Source organism: Typopeltis vanoorti, chromosome 19 (genome assembly GCF_054136105.1).
Source record: "Typopeltis vanoorti isolate ZY-2024b chromosome 19, IOZ_Tvanoo_1.0, whole genome shotgun sequence".
Lineage (NCBI taxonomy): Eukaryota > Metazoa > Arthropoda > Arachnida > Uropygi > Thelyphonidae > Typopeltis > Typopeltis vanoorti.
This window is the reverse complement of record NC_143567.1, coordinates 63,651,208-63,665,453: the sequence shown is the minus strand read 5'-3', so window position 1 is coordinate 63,665,453 and position 14,246 is coordinate 63,651,208. Positions and strand designations below refer to the sequence as shown.

General features: G+C 35.0%; 1 protein-coding gene across 3 annotated transcripts in view; it reads right to left on the bottom strand.

The window, feature by feature from the left end:
- Positions 1 to 270: 270 nt before the first annotated feature.
- The window catches only part of c12.2 (von Willebrand factor A domain-containing protein c12.2), a 550,347-nt gene continuing 536,371 nt past the window's right edge, over positions 271 to 14,246 (bottom strand). For all 3 annotated transcript variants that reach the window (XM_090409563.1, XM_090409565.1, XM_090409564.1), the window contains 2 exons: positions 8,452 to 8,690; positions 271 to 4,029 (listed from right to left, as the gene is read on the bottom strand). In XM_090409563.1, coding sequence (XP_090265689.1) covers positions 3,924 to 4,029; positions 8,452 to 8,690 — 345 coding nt within the window. In that variant the 3' untranslated portion in view covers positions 271 to 3,923. The remainder of the gene's footprint in view (positions 4,030 to 8,451; positions 8,691 to 14,246) is intronic.

Sequence of the window (14,246 nt, the reverse complement as noted above, 5' to 3'; positions counted from 1 at the left end):
AGTACTTTTGTTTATCAGGACAAATGCTCTCCTTGGTAGCAACAACTTCAACTTTAGACACTGCCTTGTTACACCAAGTTTTTGGTGCTATTTTTAAGATTAGAAAAAACTAATAATATTTCTGCACTTATGTTATATCAAAAGAGACCTAATTTTTTTCACCAAAATGGAAGGTATGAGGTAATCAAGTTTATTTTTAAACATGATATATACATATATGTTATAGGTTTTCAATCTATCCAGGGAAGATTATACAAAAATAATATTTTTATGTGACAAGAAACATGTTCAAGTAACAAGCAAGAATGGCCTGAGATACTATTTTTGGGGAAAAGGAGATGAAGGATAAAATGTTCTGGGATTTCAATATTTTCAAATATTCTTATTTTCGTTACAAATTTTCCAATAACCTTTCACATTATGTCTTTACTAAGAGGTCATCATATTCACTTACTATTATTCAACATGTTAGGCACAAACATATATATATATATTTATACATACAAGTATATACAATGACCAATAAAAAAAACAAAGATCCCCTTAGTATATTAATCTTTGATTATATTTAAACACAATGCAGCATTTTTGCATGTGAAGAAAAAAAGAAGAAAGAGTAAGGGTCTTGGATTTGGTCATTTCATCGGAGGATGTATTTATCAATGAGGTGTCAAATCATCCACCAATTGGTGAAAGTGACCATGAGGTGATTACCTGGGTGGTTGCCAGCAGTGCAAGGACCCCTGTGAAAAAAGGGTATATGTGGAACTACAAGAGGGGTGATTATTAAGAGCTCAGGAGACAGCTTGCAGGTGTAGCATGGAATGAGGAGTTAGCTGGAAAAGAGATCAATGCAGCTTGGGGGATTTTCAAAAACTATTTAGTAGATGCAATGTCTAAATGTATACCATGGGTGAGAAGGTTAAATAAGGTAGATGTGAGATGGATGAATAAAGAGAAAAAGGGCATTGTGGAGGCAGCATAAGAGAAGTGGAAGTAACCAATTTCATGAGGTCTACAAAGACCAGGCAAGGAGGGTGACTTGGTTGATGAGAGTAGCTAAAGAGAGGTATGAACAGCAGTTAGCTAATGAAGCCAAAAAGAATCCTAGGGAGTTCTTTCAATATGTAGCCAGCAAAAGAAAGAATGATTATGGAAGGATGACATTGATTGGAGGAAATGGTATAAAGACAGCTGTTGCAGAATGTGTGGTGGAGATACTTAATGAGCAGTTCATAAAGATCTTTCAATCTTGTGAATGTGACTTCATGGAGAGATTAAGAGCAGTTGATGATGGGGAGGAGAGACTGACTGTAAGTGAGCAAGAGGTGTTTGGGGGAGTTGAGTAAACTAGATGTAAATAAGGCTGTGGGACTTGATAATATATCACCGTGTATTCTGAAGGAATGTGCCAGAGAGTTGACACCTGCCTTGACATATTTTTTTAATACAGGTCTTGCACTTGGTCAAGTTCCTAAAGAGTTGAAGGAGGGCAGGATTGTGCCACTTCATAAAGGAGGTGATCGAACTCAAGCATCAAACTATAGGCCTATCTGTGTGTCAGGTGTTATGGTTAAGTTGTTGGAGAGGCTTGTGAGAACTAGGATCCAGAGTTGGGTTGAAAACAATGGTATAATCTTTGATGGACAGCATGGATTTGCTAAAGGGAGGTCATGTTTTAGTAATCGACTTACTTATTACAATAAAGTGACTGCTTCCTTGGACAGAGAAGAAGAACACACAGTAATATACTTGGATTTCGCAAAAGCTTTTGATAGAGTACCTCATGATAAGTTGACAGTCAAACTAGAGCAGATGGGGTTGGATATTAGATTAGTGCATTGGATTGGAGACTGGCTATCTGATAGGTATCAACAAGTTGTGTATGGGGGTGCAATATCCAGAAAAAGGAAAGTCACTAGTGGAGTGCCTGAGGGGTCTGTTTTAGGGCCATTACTATTTAACTTGTATATTAATGATATTGGCAAAGATTTGGATGGAGATATTCAGTTGTTTGCAGATGATGCAAAGTTGGGACAAACCATGAGGAGTAGTGAAGATGTTGTGAGTTCAATGTTGCAAAATGTAAGGTTTTAAAATTTGGAAAACAAAGATGGGATACAGAATTTATGTTTGGTGAGAATATATTGTTGGAAATAGAGGAAATAAGAGATCTGGGGGTGATAGCGGATAAGGACCTAAAATTTAGGGGACACATAACCAAAATTGTGAAGACAACACAAAGACTTCTGGGAATGATGCGGAGGACACTGCCATGTAGAAGTAGGGAGATTCTTGTTCCATTGTATAAGGCTTTGATTAGGCCACACATGGACTATTGTGCCCAGATTTGGTCACTGGTTTTCAGCAGGATGAAGAGATGTTGGAAGGGGTCCAAAGGCGACTGACTAAGGTAGTTGCTGACCTCTGGAATGTCGAGTATAAGGAAAGATTGAAAAGATGTAATTTGCGGAGTCTCGTGGTGAGAAGGAAGAGGGGAGATATGATAGAGACCTACAAGTTGGTAAGGGGTTGTTATATGATCAATGGTGGAGAAGTTCTACAGAGAATAGTGGGAGATCAGGGGAGAACCAGAGGGTCATCCCTGGAAACTGTATAAAGAGGGTGTGAGTAGGGGAGTGAGAGGCAGGTTTTTTTTGTGCAGAGTTGTGAGTGATTGGAATGCCTTGCCTGAGAGTGTGGTGTCTGCAAGGAGTTTGAATGTGTTTAAGACACGGTATGATGAGATGTGTGTGAGATAAAAGGACCTCCTAGATGAGTCTTTGACTCCATGAGGTCTTGTTTGATAATAATAATAAGAAGAAATGAATGCATTTTTATTGACTACACAGATGTTCATGAATGTCTTTAAGTCCATACCTGGTGTCTAAAAAAGAAGAAGAGTTTCTGAATTATCTAACCAGTAGTCTCCCCTCTACAAAACACACACACACACACACACACACACACACACACACACACACACACACACACACACACACACACACAGAGAGAGAGAGAGAGAGAGAGAGAGAGAGACAGAGAGCAGATTACTTATTTCTTATAGGTTTTCAATCTTTCCAGGACTGATTATATAAAAATAATACATTTTATGTGACAAGAAACCATTAAAGCATGTTAAAGTCACAAGAGATAGAGACAAGAGTTACTGTTTCCAGAATAAAGGAGGTAAATTAGTAATAACTCAATAGCCACACAAGTAGTTTATCAGCCAATTTTCCATGTACGTATACAAAGTGACTAATATTCTTGTGGAGGTTTATATTCCTTTCAAAACCATCAATAAATAACATACACTAAAAGGGTAGTTTTGATTAAATATACTAATATAAAGCACTTGTTTGTTTCTTTTTTTTTTTAACAGATAAATGTTTTAAATGCATCTGATTAAAAAAAAAAATTTAAATGTGTTTGAAAGATATATATGCTACTGACAAATCAACTAAACTAAAACACCAAACACATGTACCATTGGAAACATTTGTGTGGCTGTACTCAGAAATTTTTCATTTTATAATGATTTCATAAGTTCAGCAAGTCGAATCATTGGGAGACGAGACAGCTAAAACAGACACTGATTGCCAACTATTCTGGATGACAATCAAGTGATTGAAATACACTGAATTAAATAATTCAGGTGTCCTAATATTAATCATGAGATAAAATGATGTATTATGATAACTTAAGTATATATATATCTCTAACATCCAAGATATCCTTAAAGGACAAAATTTAATAAATCTTATTTTACACATTCATTATAATGGTTTTAATTTGTTTAGTTAATTTCAAATATACAGATATTGACACTTATAAAAAATATTTTCTCTGTCTCCATTGAGTCAGACTCATAGCTAAGAAAAAATATTAATAAATTACAACTGAATTAGTAAAGCACTTCATCAAAGCCGAAGCATTGTAGACATAAAAATCTGTTGTAGAATTTCAGGTAGCTGTTTTGTATCTAAACATACAAAGGCTTTATTGGAAGGAAGCCCACGAGATAGCCTGGAAGGAGAAAAAAGTTATTAACATAAGCTGTAAGTGCATTGTTCATAAAAACAATTACCACTGTATGTTTTTGATAAGATCTGTGACACTTGTTTTTGACAGATTAGAAATTGTTCTCATATGTTGAGAGCTTATGATAACCATTACAATAATAGTAAAAGTATAAAGCTGGTGAAACAATTTATATTAGGGGTTTCACTAAATTGACAACTATGTTATGATAGTTGGTAATGACAATGCTTTTTTGCTTGGAAAGGCCTGTGTTCAAATTCCATTTAGGATGCAAAGAATCTTTATGTAAGAGCTTTTCAAATGAAGGTGAGTTAGCCAGTCACACACAAATTAACAGAGTTTTTCCACCTAGAGACTCCTTTTTTTTGTCATACAAGATGCACACAAATGCCAGAGAATTATATAACTAACAACCATAAAATAACCATAACAGCCATAGAAATTGAGTCTAACATGTAAGGAGAGATGAGATAATATACAGGGTAAGTCTAAATTATTGTCGGAGTTTCAATGGCCTATAATTTTCAAACTGGAGAAAAACAAAACTGCTTACAGAATATGAAAGAGTAACTCAAATTTTATTTGACAATGCTGTACTCGGTGCACTGATGTCTGGGAGATAATATGATGTCATACTTCAAACTGGCGACTGTTCAAGAGAAAGCAATGTGTATACGTTGGTTTTTCAAAACAAAATTCATTATCACAATGTAATGTTGTTACAGAACTCAGTATGGAAAACATCCATCCTCAGATAATGCTATCCGACACTGGTTAAAGCAATTTCAAGAGACTGGTAGTGTTCTACACCAAAAAGGAGCAGGAAAACTGAGTAGTTCGCAGGAAGATGTTGATCGAATCCAGGAAACATATTATTGAAGCCCACAAAATCAACCAGACAAGCTTTGCAGTTAGGTTACCACAAACAACTGTTTGCAGGGTTGTTCGTAACCACCTCAACTCTTTTGGCCTTTTAATCCAGATGATAAACCCTGCCATATCCAATTTATCCAAGACATTTTGTGAAAATGTTGAAACTGATGAAAATTACCTTCAGATATGGATATTTAATGATTAACAATGTTTTGCATATCAGGGAGGGTAAATCATCATAACTGCAGAATATGGGAATCAGAAAACCTTCACACCATTCAAGTATTCGAAAGAGATAGTTCAAAGATAAAATCTGGTGTACTCTGTCATGTTTGGAAGTTTTTGAGCCCTTTTTCTTTGCAGAAAAAAATCACAGCAGTGAACTATCTAGACATGCTACAGCTCTATCTGTTACCCCAGTTGGAAGATCGTCAGCCAAATGTGTTCCAGCAAGATGGAGCACCATCAGATTGGGCTCTTATTGTCCAAGAATTTCTTGACATGCATTTTCCAGGATGCTGGATTGGGCATGTTGGACCGATTCCATTGCCTCTGTGCTCACCCAATGTTATGCCACTTGATTTCTTCCTATGGAAATATGCGGAGGACATTGTTTACTACACCTCTATGACCATTCTTCATGAACTGAAGACCAGAATTATCGCTGTGATAGAAACAGTTATACCACAAATGATGGAGAACACTTGGAGGAAAATTTATTATTGCTTGGACATCTTACGTGCCACAAAAGGCACACATGCTGAAGTTGTTTAGCATTCTGCAGTACTGATTCTATAGGTAATAAAACTTTTTGAGTTACACTTTCATATTCTGTAAGCAGTTTTATTTAGTTTTTTTTTCCTGTTTGAAAATTATAGGCGATGGAAACCCCAAAAATAATTTAGAATCACTCTGTATATCTTGGAAATTTTGTGCTGGTTCACCAATCAAGCAAATATCTCACTCTTCAGACATTAGTCTGACAAGTGAGATCTTCCTTTTACCCTTTTATATATATAATGTTATGCATTATGGAAAGGGTCAGTACCCAAACAAGTTTTGAATTATACTGAGGTACTGTTAAGGTGTAGGTGCACCTCTCACTCTTAAAAAACTCTTGAGTGATCTACATGATCACTCTAAATCTCACTGAGCAACCTAAAGGGTTGATCAGTGAGATTTAGACTCTTAAACTCTCATCAGGGGATCTACTCAGTGAGAGGCAAAAACTTGTGATGAAGCAGAATTAATCTACTCCCCAAGAATCAAGTCCAAAGACAAAGATTATTTAACTTGAGCTAAAGAGTAGGTGTTACTTCTCCAAAAATTCTGAGTAATCTACACGATCGCTCTAAATCTCACCGAGTGACCCAAAAGGATAACTACTAAACCTATCAAACTCTCACAGATGGCTCGACTCAGTAATAGGCAAAAACCAGCCACCAAGTAGAGCCACTCTACTCCATAGGAAGCAAGCCCAAAGATGAACATTATTAATAGTTGGTGAACATTTTTTCACTTGGTTATAAGTTAAATGAAAGATGCCAAGAAATTATGTTGTTGATTAGTTCTTCATACACACCCTGAAACATCAATAAAAGTCAAAACTGGTCTAGGTAATGGTCCTTCCCATAATGCATAGCATTATATACACCCAAAAGGATGTGTGCTTTGCATTATGGGATACTAAGGCAATTATTGTGAGGTCAGGTCATTAGCCTCTATGTACAAAAAGTCTAGTTGTGGCAGCACTTCACATGCAAACTGTGTTTGTTTATACTTGGGTAAAGGATTTAAACAAAAATCTAATTTCTTGGCATCTTTAATTTATAGTATGACTAAGTAAAAAAACTTTCAACATGAATAACAGTCAGTCAGTCAGTATACATCCTCAGTTTAACTCTGAATTCATGTTGCTAACCTGATTGGTCAAGAGGTTAAGTGTACTCACTCTCCAACCCAGAGGCTATAGGTTTGAATCCTGTATTGGGCCAGAATGTTTGCTTTACATGGGAGAGGACTTTTATTCTTTGATGTGAGACCACCACCACCTCATTTACTGGAAGGCTAAAGCAGGCTTGAAAAAAGTTCTATGTTTAGTCTGAAGAGCAAGGTGGATTGTATATTATATACATTGTGGATTATATATATATATATATATATATATATATATATATATATATATATATATTATTATTACCATTAAATGACACCTCCAAGGAGTCCAAATATATATATATATATATATATATATATAAAATAATAAGTAACATTCATAAAACCTTAGCCAACCAGCATTACAAATGTATTATAGGTTCACATTTTTCTGGTGAGAATCACATAAAAAAATCTTTGAGTTTCTTATTCGGCTAAGAAACGATATGAGATGTAATATTCCTTAACTTAAACAAGTCATATGTCGCCGAATTGAAGCCTTTGGCTCTTCATATATCTAATAATTTATTAGGACACCTCTCGGCAATACTCATAGAAGGGTTGTAAGTTCTGTTCACTACAAACTTGATATTAACTAGGTCTACCTACTCACTGATGAGACCTCAATAAAGGTTGAAACCGGTCTGGGTAGTGACCTTCTCTCATAATGTTGAACAGCAATACAGCTCCTAGGAGCTAAGTTCACATTATGGGTAAATATCAAGAATAGTGATCGGAGCTTGCTCCACCTTTGACATGAGTTGCCTCAGCTTGCACTACCTTAAGGGTCAGTTGCTGCAGTATCCAGGTATTTGCTTACGCTTGGAATCGCCGAACTTTATATAGTTTCTACTATATTCGGCATGAAACTCTTTGAGTTTCTTATTCGGCAAATGATATGGGATGTAATATCCCTTAACTTAAACAAGTCATATGTCGCTGAATTGAAGCCTTTGGCTCTTTATATATCTAAAATAAACCCCTTCCCATAACTCATTCTTGCATGACAAGCTTGATCAGTGTTTCTCACTAACTACATTACAGCCATTTAAGTTTAAAAAATGTCAAAACTTTTCTTCTACCTTAGCCTTAATATATTCATAGGCACTTCTGTTTTAATGATGTAACTGTTCATGTAGTACTGTCATAAGATCCTGTATACACCTCCTGAGGGTATATGTCAGGAATTTGATAATAATGACTTCTGTGTTTATCAATAAATCTTATCAGAGAATAGAAACCATTACTATGCAAGTTTTACAAAAAATTGGGGAGTTATGTTGTAGCATAAATGGTACAACCACATAACAAGGTGGTATTGCCATAGTAACAACTAAGATTAACAAAAAACTGCATATTGAGAAAGTGAACAATGATATGTGTTCAAGAGAATGCGAACAACGATATGTGTGGAATATATCCAGTTACTGACAAGTTTAAGCTTGATCAATAACTGGATATATTTCATAAAAAAATAACATTTCCTGGAAGCCTATTCAGTCTTATTTACAATAACAAATTATATTAGGAAAAGCAGCAAATCAATTTTTTTCATTAAGTTTTGAAATTGTTTTTGTTTCATTAAAGCCATTTACTCACCTGTATGCTTGATCTCCCAATGATCCAATAAAAATCACAAAGACATTTACTTCGGGATCAGACAGTACAAGATTGCTAACAGATTTAGAAGAAATGCCATAGCGCTCAAGATTTGCATCACTAAAGAGAATCACAAAATGTTCATCAGCATCTTCTGAACGAGCTGATTTAATGGAATCATCTATTGCTGAAAGAGTGTTATCTCCACTCATGCAGAACTGAGAATGAAGTTGCATAAGCTAGAAAACAACACATAAAACATGTATGAATATGTTTATATCTATCTAATAAACACACACAGTAGCAGTACTAAAAAAAATGCAACATTGATAGTTATGCTATATTATTTAGTGTACAAATACCAAGTTATGAATGAGTGTTTTTATTTTAAAAGTACAATTTCCATCGATGAGTCCTTGACACCCTGGAGGTCTCAGATAATAATAATAATAATAATAATAATAATTTAAAAAAAATGTAGGCACTCTTCCTAATTGAAGCCATCCATATGGCCAAGTAGAATGCTATGTGACCAAAGTGCTATTTGTTGTTTCCTCAGTATTTCAATGAACCACCTTTAGCATACTGGAAATCAAACTTCATGCAATGTTGTTTGCGATGAATTCAAGATACCACACATATTACTGTTTTCTGCATTTCTTCTTTCATTCTTGGTGCTTCTCTATTGTTCTACTTCTCAAATACCAGTGATGTTCAATAGGATTAAGATCTAGGCTGTGACCAGATATTGGGAGTATTCTGATGTTTTCGGTCTCTGCAGGTATTCCTCATTTTTTGACTAGGAAGGGATCATAAAAGTCAGCAAAAATATGAAAATGAACTTTTCTTCCAGATATTAAATCATGGCAAATGTCAGCATATAAAAATACTTACCATTTTAGCTTGATGACATGGTGCAGGATCATTCTGAATTATAATATTTTCAAATGCAGTGTTCTATTACAGACAGCAACAACTTTATTTTCAGGATGTCAGTAGTCCAACAACTCCTTTACTCAAAATGGAATCATAAACCAGGGGGGATGCAGAAAATTGATTGCATATTTCAAAGAGTCTTATGAAAATTTTCATGTCCATCTGATGTACTGAATTCTACCCGAGTTAAAGGTTGAACTTTAACCCATTTCGAAAAATGAGTGATTCGTGGATCTGAATTTCAGTTTGCATTTTAAATATGCAGAATGAATGCATTCAGTCCAAAAAGTTCTCTCATCACCAGAAATAAGATGCCTTTTAGCTGATGTCCACTAACTAATATGTAACAGTAGTGTTATCTGCTACAACTCCTGTACCAACATTTTGCTGTGTTAAAGTTCACTCAATGTAACCTTACAATTTTATGGAAAAAATGCTACAAGTAGTAGTCTGCTTCTTAGAAGAAAGCCTTTAATTCTTTTCACTTGCAGGCTTCCTATTCATCTTATCTACTTCACGCTTTTTTTTTTTTTTTTTTTGGAAGAGAAGAAATACTGTTGAATGATGGCATTCCAAATTTTTTGCTAACATTTCATATTGAATATCCTTCACTGAGAGAAGAAAGATGTTCCTTCATTAGCAGCTGCTGATAAAGCAATACTAGATGTCTTATGAAATCAAATATTATTGCATCAAGGCTGTTGTGAAGTTTTTTTTTTTTTTTTTTAAATTCACACAGAAGAAATTTCCAGATAATAACAGTGCATAACAGAATTCCCATAATACATTATTGTAAGGATGAAGGATGACACTATTCTGGAATGAGGTAAAAGAAAAATCCAATTTGAGTCCATGAATCTTTTTTTTCCCTCTTTTGAACTATTTATTTGGAACATTATGAAACTTTATTTGAAGGATTGAAAATTGAAAAAAAAAAAAATGTAGATGAGTGGTACAGCAGATAAAATACCTAGCATTACAGAAGAGGTATAAATCTCTGCTCTTTTTATGCACTATATATACACACACACACACACACACACACACACACACACACACACACACACACACACACACACACACATGTTCATTTTTTTTTTGACTGAGTGAAACTGATAAAACAAGACAAGTTAATTTAATGAGGCACACAACATGTTTCATCAAAAATGACTTCTTCAGGTGTGGGAACACTTAAAGCAAATGTGAAAATCATAAAAACACTGTACCATTATAATAACAGAGTTTACAAGTCTGTTATTATAATGGTACACTGTTTTTATGGTTTTTTCATTTGCTTTAAGTTTTCCCACACACGAAGTAATTTTTGACAAAACATGTTGTGTGCCTCATTAAATTAACTTGTTTGTTTTCTTGGTTTCAGTCAGTTAAAAAAAAGTATATATATAAAAACAGAAGGATGACAAACTTTCAATTTGAAATCATAAATGCACTTCTGCTTTTATATTCTCCATTTCCTGAACTTAGTATTATTTGCTTCTAAGCAGCAATCCAGTCTGGTTGATTCAAGTTTTGAATATATTTTCAGCACACAAAGAATAGTATTCATATTTTGTCGTCGTCCGGTAGCATCCTCTAGCAAGAGGGTTGCAGCAGATGAACAGATCTTCTCCATTTCTCTCTGTCTGTCGCTTCCATCATTCTTAAACCAGTCCATTCCACGATGTCATTAAACCACTCTTTAGTTGGTCTTCCACGTATTCCCTTCCCCTCAACTTTCTCTTGTAATATAGTTCTTGCTAGGTGTCCTGAAGAACCTCTCAGAAGATGTCCTGCAAATCTGGTCTTTCTTTGAATAATATTTCGAGCAGTGTTCTTTCCATCCCAACTCATCTTAAAACTTCCTGATTTGATATAAACTATTACACTTTTTTTAATAATGTTAGTCAAGTAGCTTTTATTTTATCGTCCTACATGTTTTGCCAATTTTTCTATCAGCATCTTCAGGGAATACAAATTAGTAAGCTATATGAAGGTAACAGACTAGGTTATAACTGATGGTTCTAATTAATACAAAAAATTAGTATTGTGCGAGACAATGCGCGTGTCTCGGAAACGTGATTTATTCGTTATGGCTCATGATGTAATTGTCATGAAAGTTCATTTCTTTGATGTTTAATGATCTGATTAAAGCTTTCCAAATTTCTGGTAAGGTTAGACCTTGATTCTTGTTTAGGTTTTCAGTTTTACGGGCGACTGTAGCTGCTTCCTTGAAGGTTCTTGAATGGTAGTTATCTTCTATATAGGGCATAAGGCTCTTATCCCACTCAATGTGATGGTTGGTAGAGGCAAAGTAGCAAGAAAGGCCTGAAATGTCTTGTCTGTTGTTTCTGACATATCCTATGTGTTCTTTCTTTCTCGTTTCAAAGCTTCTAGAGGTCTGACCTACGTAACTAATACCACACGAGCAAGGTATATTATATACTCCAGAGTACTTGTAGAATGGATGAGGGTCTTTCAGTGATCTTAAAAATTTCCGAATAGTGTTAACTGGCTTGAATGCTACTCTGATATTATGTGGTTTGATTTGATATTCTTTCTGTATAACTAATCTTTTCCATCTTTCTATAACACCACATTTCCGATGCATTCGCCGTGGTGTGCAAACGCTGTGGTGTTTGCACACCACGGCGCTTGGCCACACGAAGGAAGACTTGGTTTCGAGTCTAGTCGGTGACTAGAGGAAATTTTTCTAAGCCTTTTTTCGACCGGTTCCCAAGTTAGTCGATCTCTGGCACGGGCAAGCAGGTTTTTTCCTCCCAGAAACTCAGGTTTTCCGTCCTGTAAACTCAAGAAAATCGACCGTAGAACCCACATTATTTCAGACATTAAATATATTGTGTTAGGGTTAGGGACCACAAGATGGCGGCACATTTGAGCAGTCTTTCTTCACTGTGTACTGATTAATTAGTGATAGCATTGGGCCATCTATCTCTGAATGGTACCAGTGGAGATTGAACTGCCCACTCCGCCTCCAAAAGTTAGGGCTAAATGGCCTCGCCTACTCCCCATATACGGGAATAAAAAGGCGTTAGCTGATTTTTAATTCTTTCCATCTCTCTCTTTTGAGTGTCCATAACTTGCAACACTCCAAACTGTTGCTTTAACTATGACAATTCTAACACCTATTTTAGTATTCTTGTTTATTAAAATTTTCTTCATTTCCATAAATGCCGATTTAGCTTTGCCTATTCTATTTCTAATGTCCAACCCTGAAGTTCCTTTCTCTGAGATCCAGCTACCTAAATATTGAAATCTTTCCACTTCTAAAATCTTTCCTCCACATCTTATCCTTACATTATCTCCTATTTTTCTACCCATTATCATTATCTTGGTCTTTTTTGTGTTAATTCTTAGTCCGTACTCTTTACAAGAGTTTTCAATTCTTTGAACAATTTGTTGTAACCCATTTTCACTTTCTGCCATCACCACTACATCAACCGCATATCTTAAGTTATTAATGATTCTTCCATTTATTTTTATTCCTTCTTCTACATCCTCAAGTGCCTCTCTAAGCATTTTTGTTCACTATAAAGATTAAACAACAATGGTGATAACTTGCATCTGTGTCTAACTCCTCTCTCCGCTGGGAATTCTCCTGTTTCCTCTCCATTTACACATACTGATGCTGTTTGTGACCAATATAATCTCTTTAAAATTTCCAAGTCATAAGAGTCAATATCAATATTTTCTAGAATGTGAAAAAGCCTTTTATGTTTCACTGTATCAAATGCTTTTTTAAAATCTAGAAATCCCCAAAACAACTTTCCACCATGGTTTAGTGTTTTCTCTCCAATAATTCTTAGACAGGTTATAGCCTCTCTAGTTCCTCTGTTGGTTTGGATTCCAAACTTCTTCATTCATTTCTTTTTCTATTTTATTCCTAATTCTCTCTAAAATTATTTGCACCAGAATTTTTGCTGTGCAAGTTATAAGACTTATCATTCTAAAATTATTGAAGTCTAAAACTCCCATCTTTTTTTGGAATGGGTATAAAAATTGATCTTCTAAACTCCTCTGGTAATAATTCTTGTCTCTCAGAAATTCCATTAATAATTTGCCATAACACTTCCATACCTTTTTCACCTATATTCCTTATGAGTTCTATCTGTAAACCATCTATTCCAGGGGATTTTCCTTCTTTCTGCCTCTGCTACTGATGGCTTAAGCAAGTTTGAGCATGGTTAGTAGTTGGAAAGGGAACAATCGTTCGATGCTGTTGGCACACTCTCCCTCAATAAGTCTTTGGACTCCCTGTGGATATTACATAATAATAATAATCTTTTGAATTGCTAGATTCAATTCCTCCCTCGTGATGCACAGCCTCTGCCCACTATGGTCTTTCATTTGATTTTCTCCTCTTTCTCTGTCTTCATAAAGTTTACTTACATATTCTTCCCATCTCTGTAATATCTTCTCTTTTTCTATCAGAATTTCACCTCTTTCATTCTTGATTGCTTCAGTCCTTTGCATCCTTCTCCTTCCTGTCATCATATTAATGTTTTTATAAACACCTTTTATGTCATTTCTTTCTGCCTTTGCTGTTGTATCTTTACTTATTTCATGTAATCACTCTTTCTTTTTCCTTCTTATCTCTCTCTCTTTGTATCTCCCTACTCAAATCTTTATACTGCTTTTTTATCTCCTCTGTTTTACTATTATTAACTTTCTTCTTTGTATTATTTTCCTCAAAATATTGTCCATCATCCATGGTTTCTTTCTTTTCTCTCTTAACTCTTCTTTTTTGACTAAATGTAATTCTGTAGCAGTAATTATGCTTTCCTTCAGAATCTTCCATTTTTCACTTACATCATCATTTTCTTGTATATTTCTCTCATTCA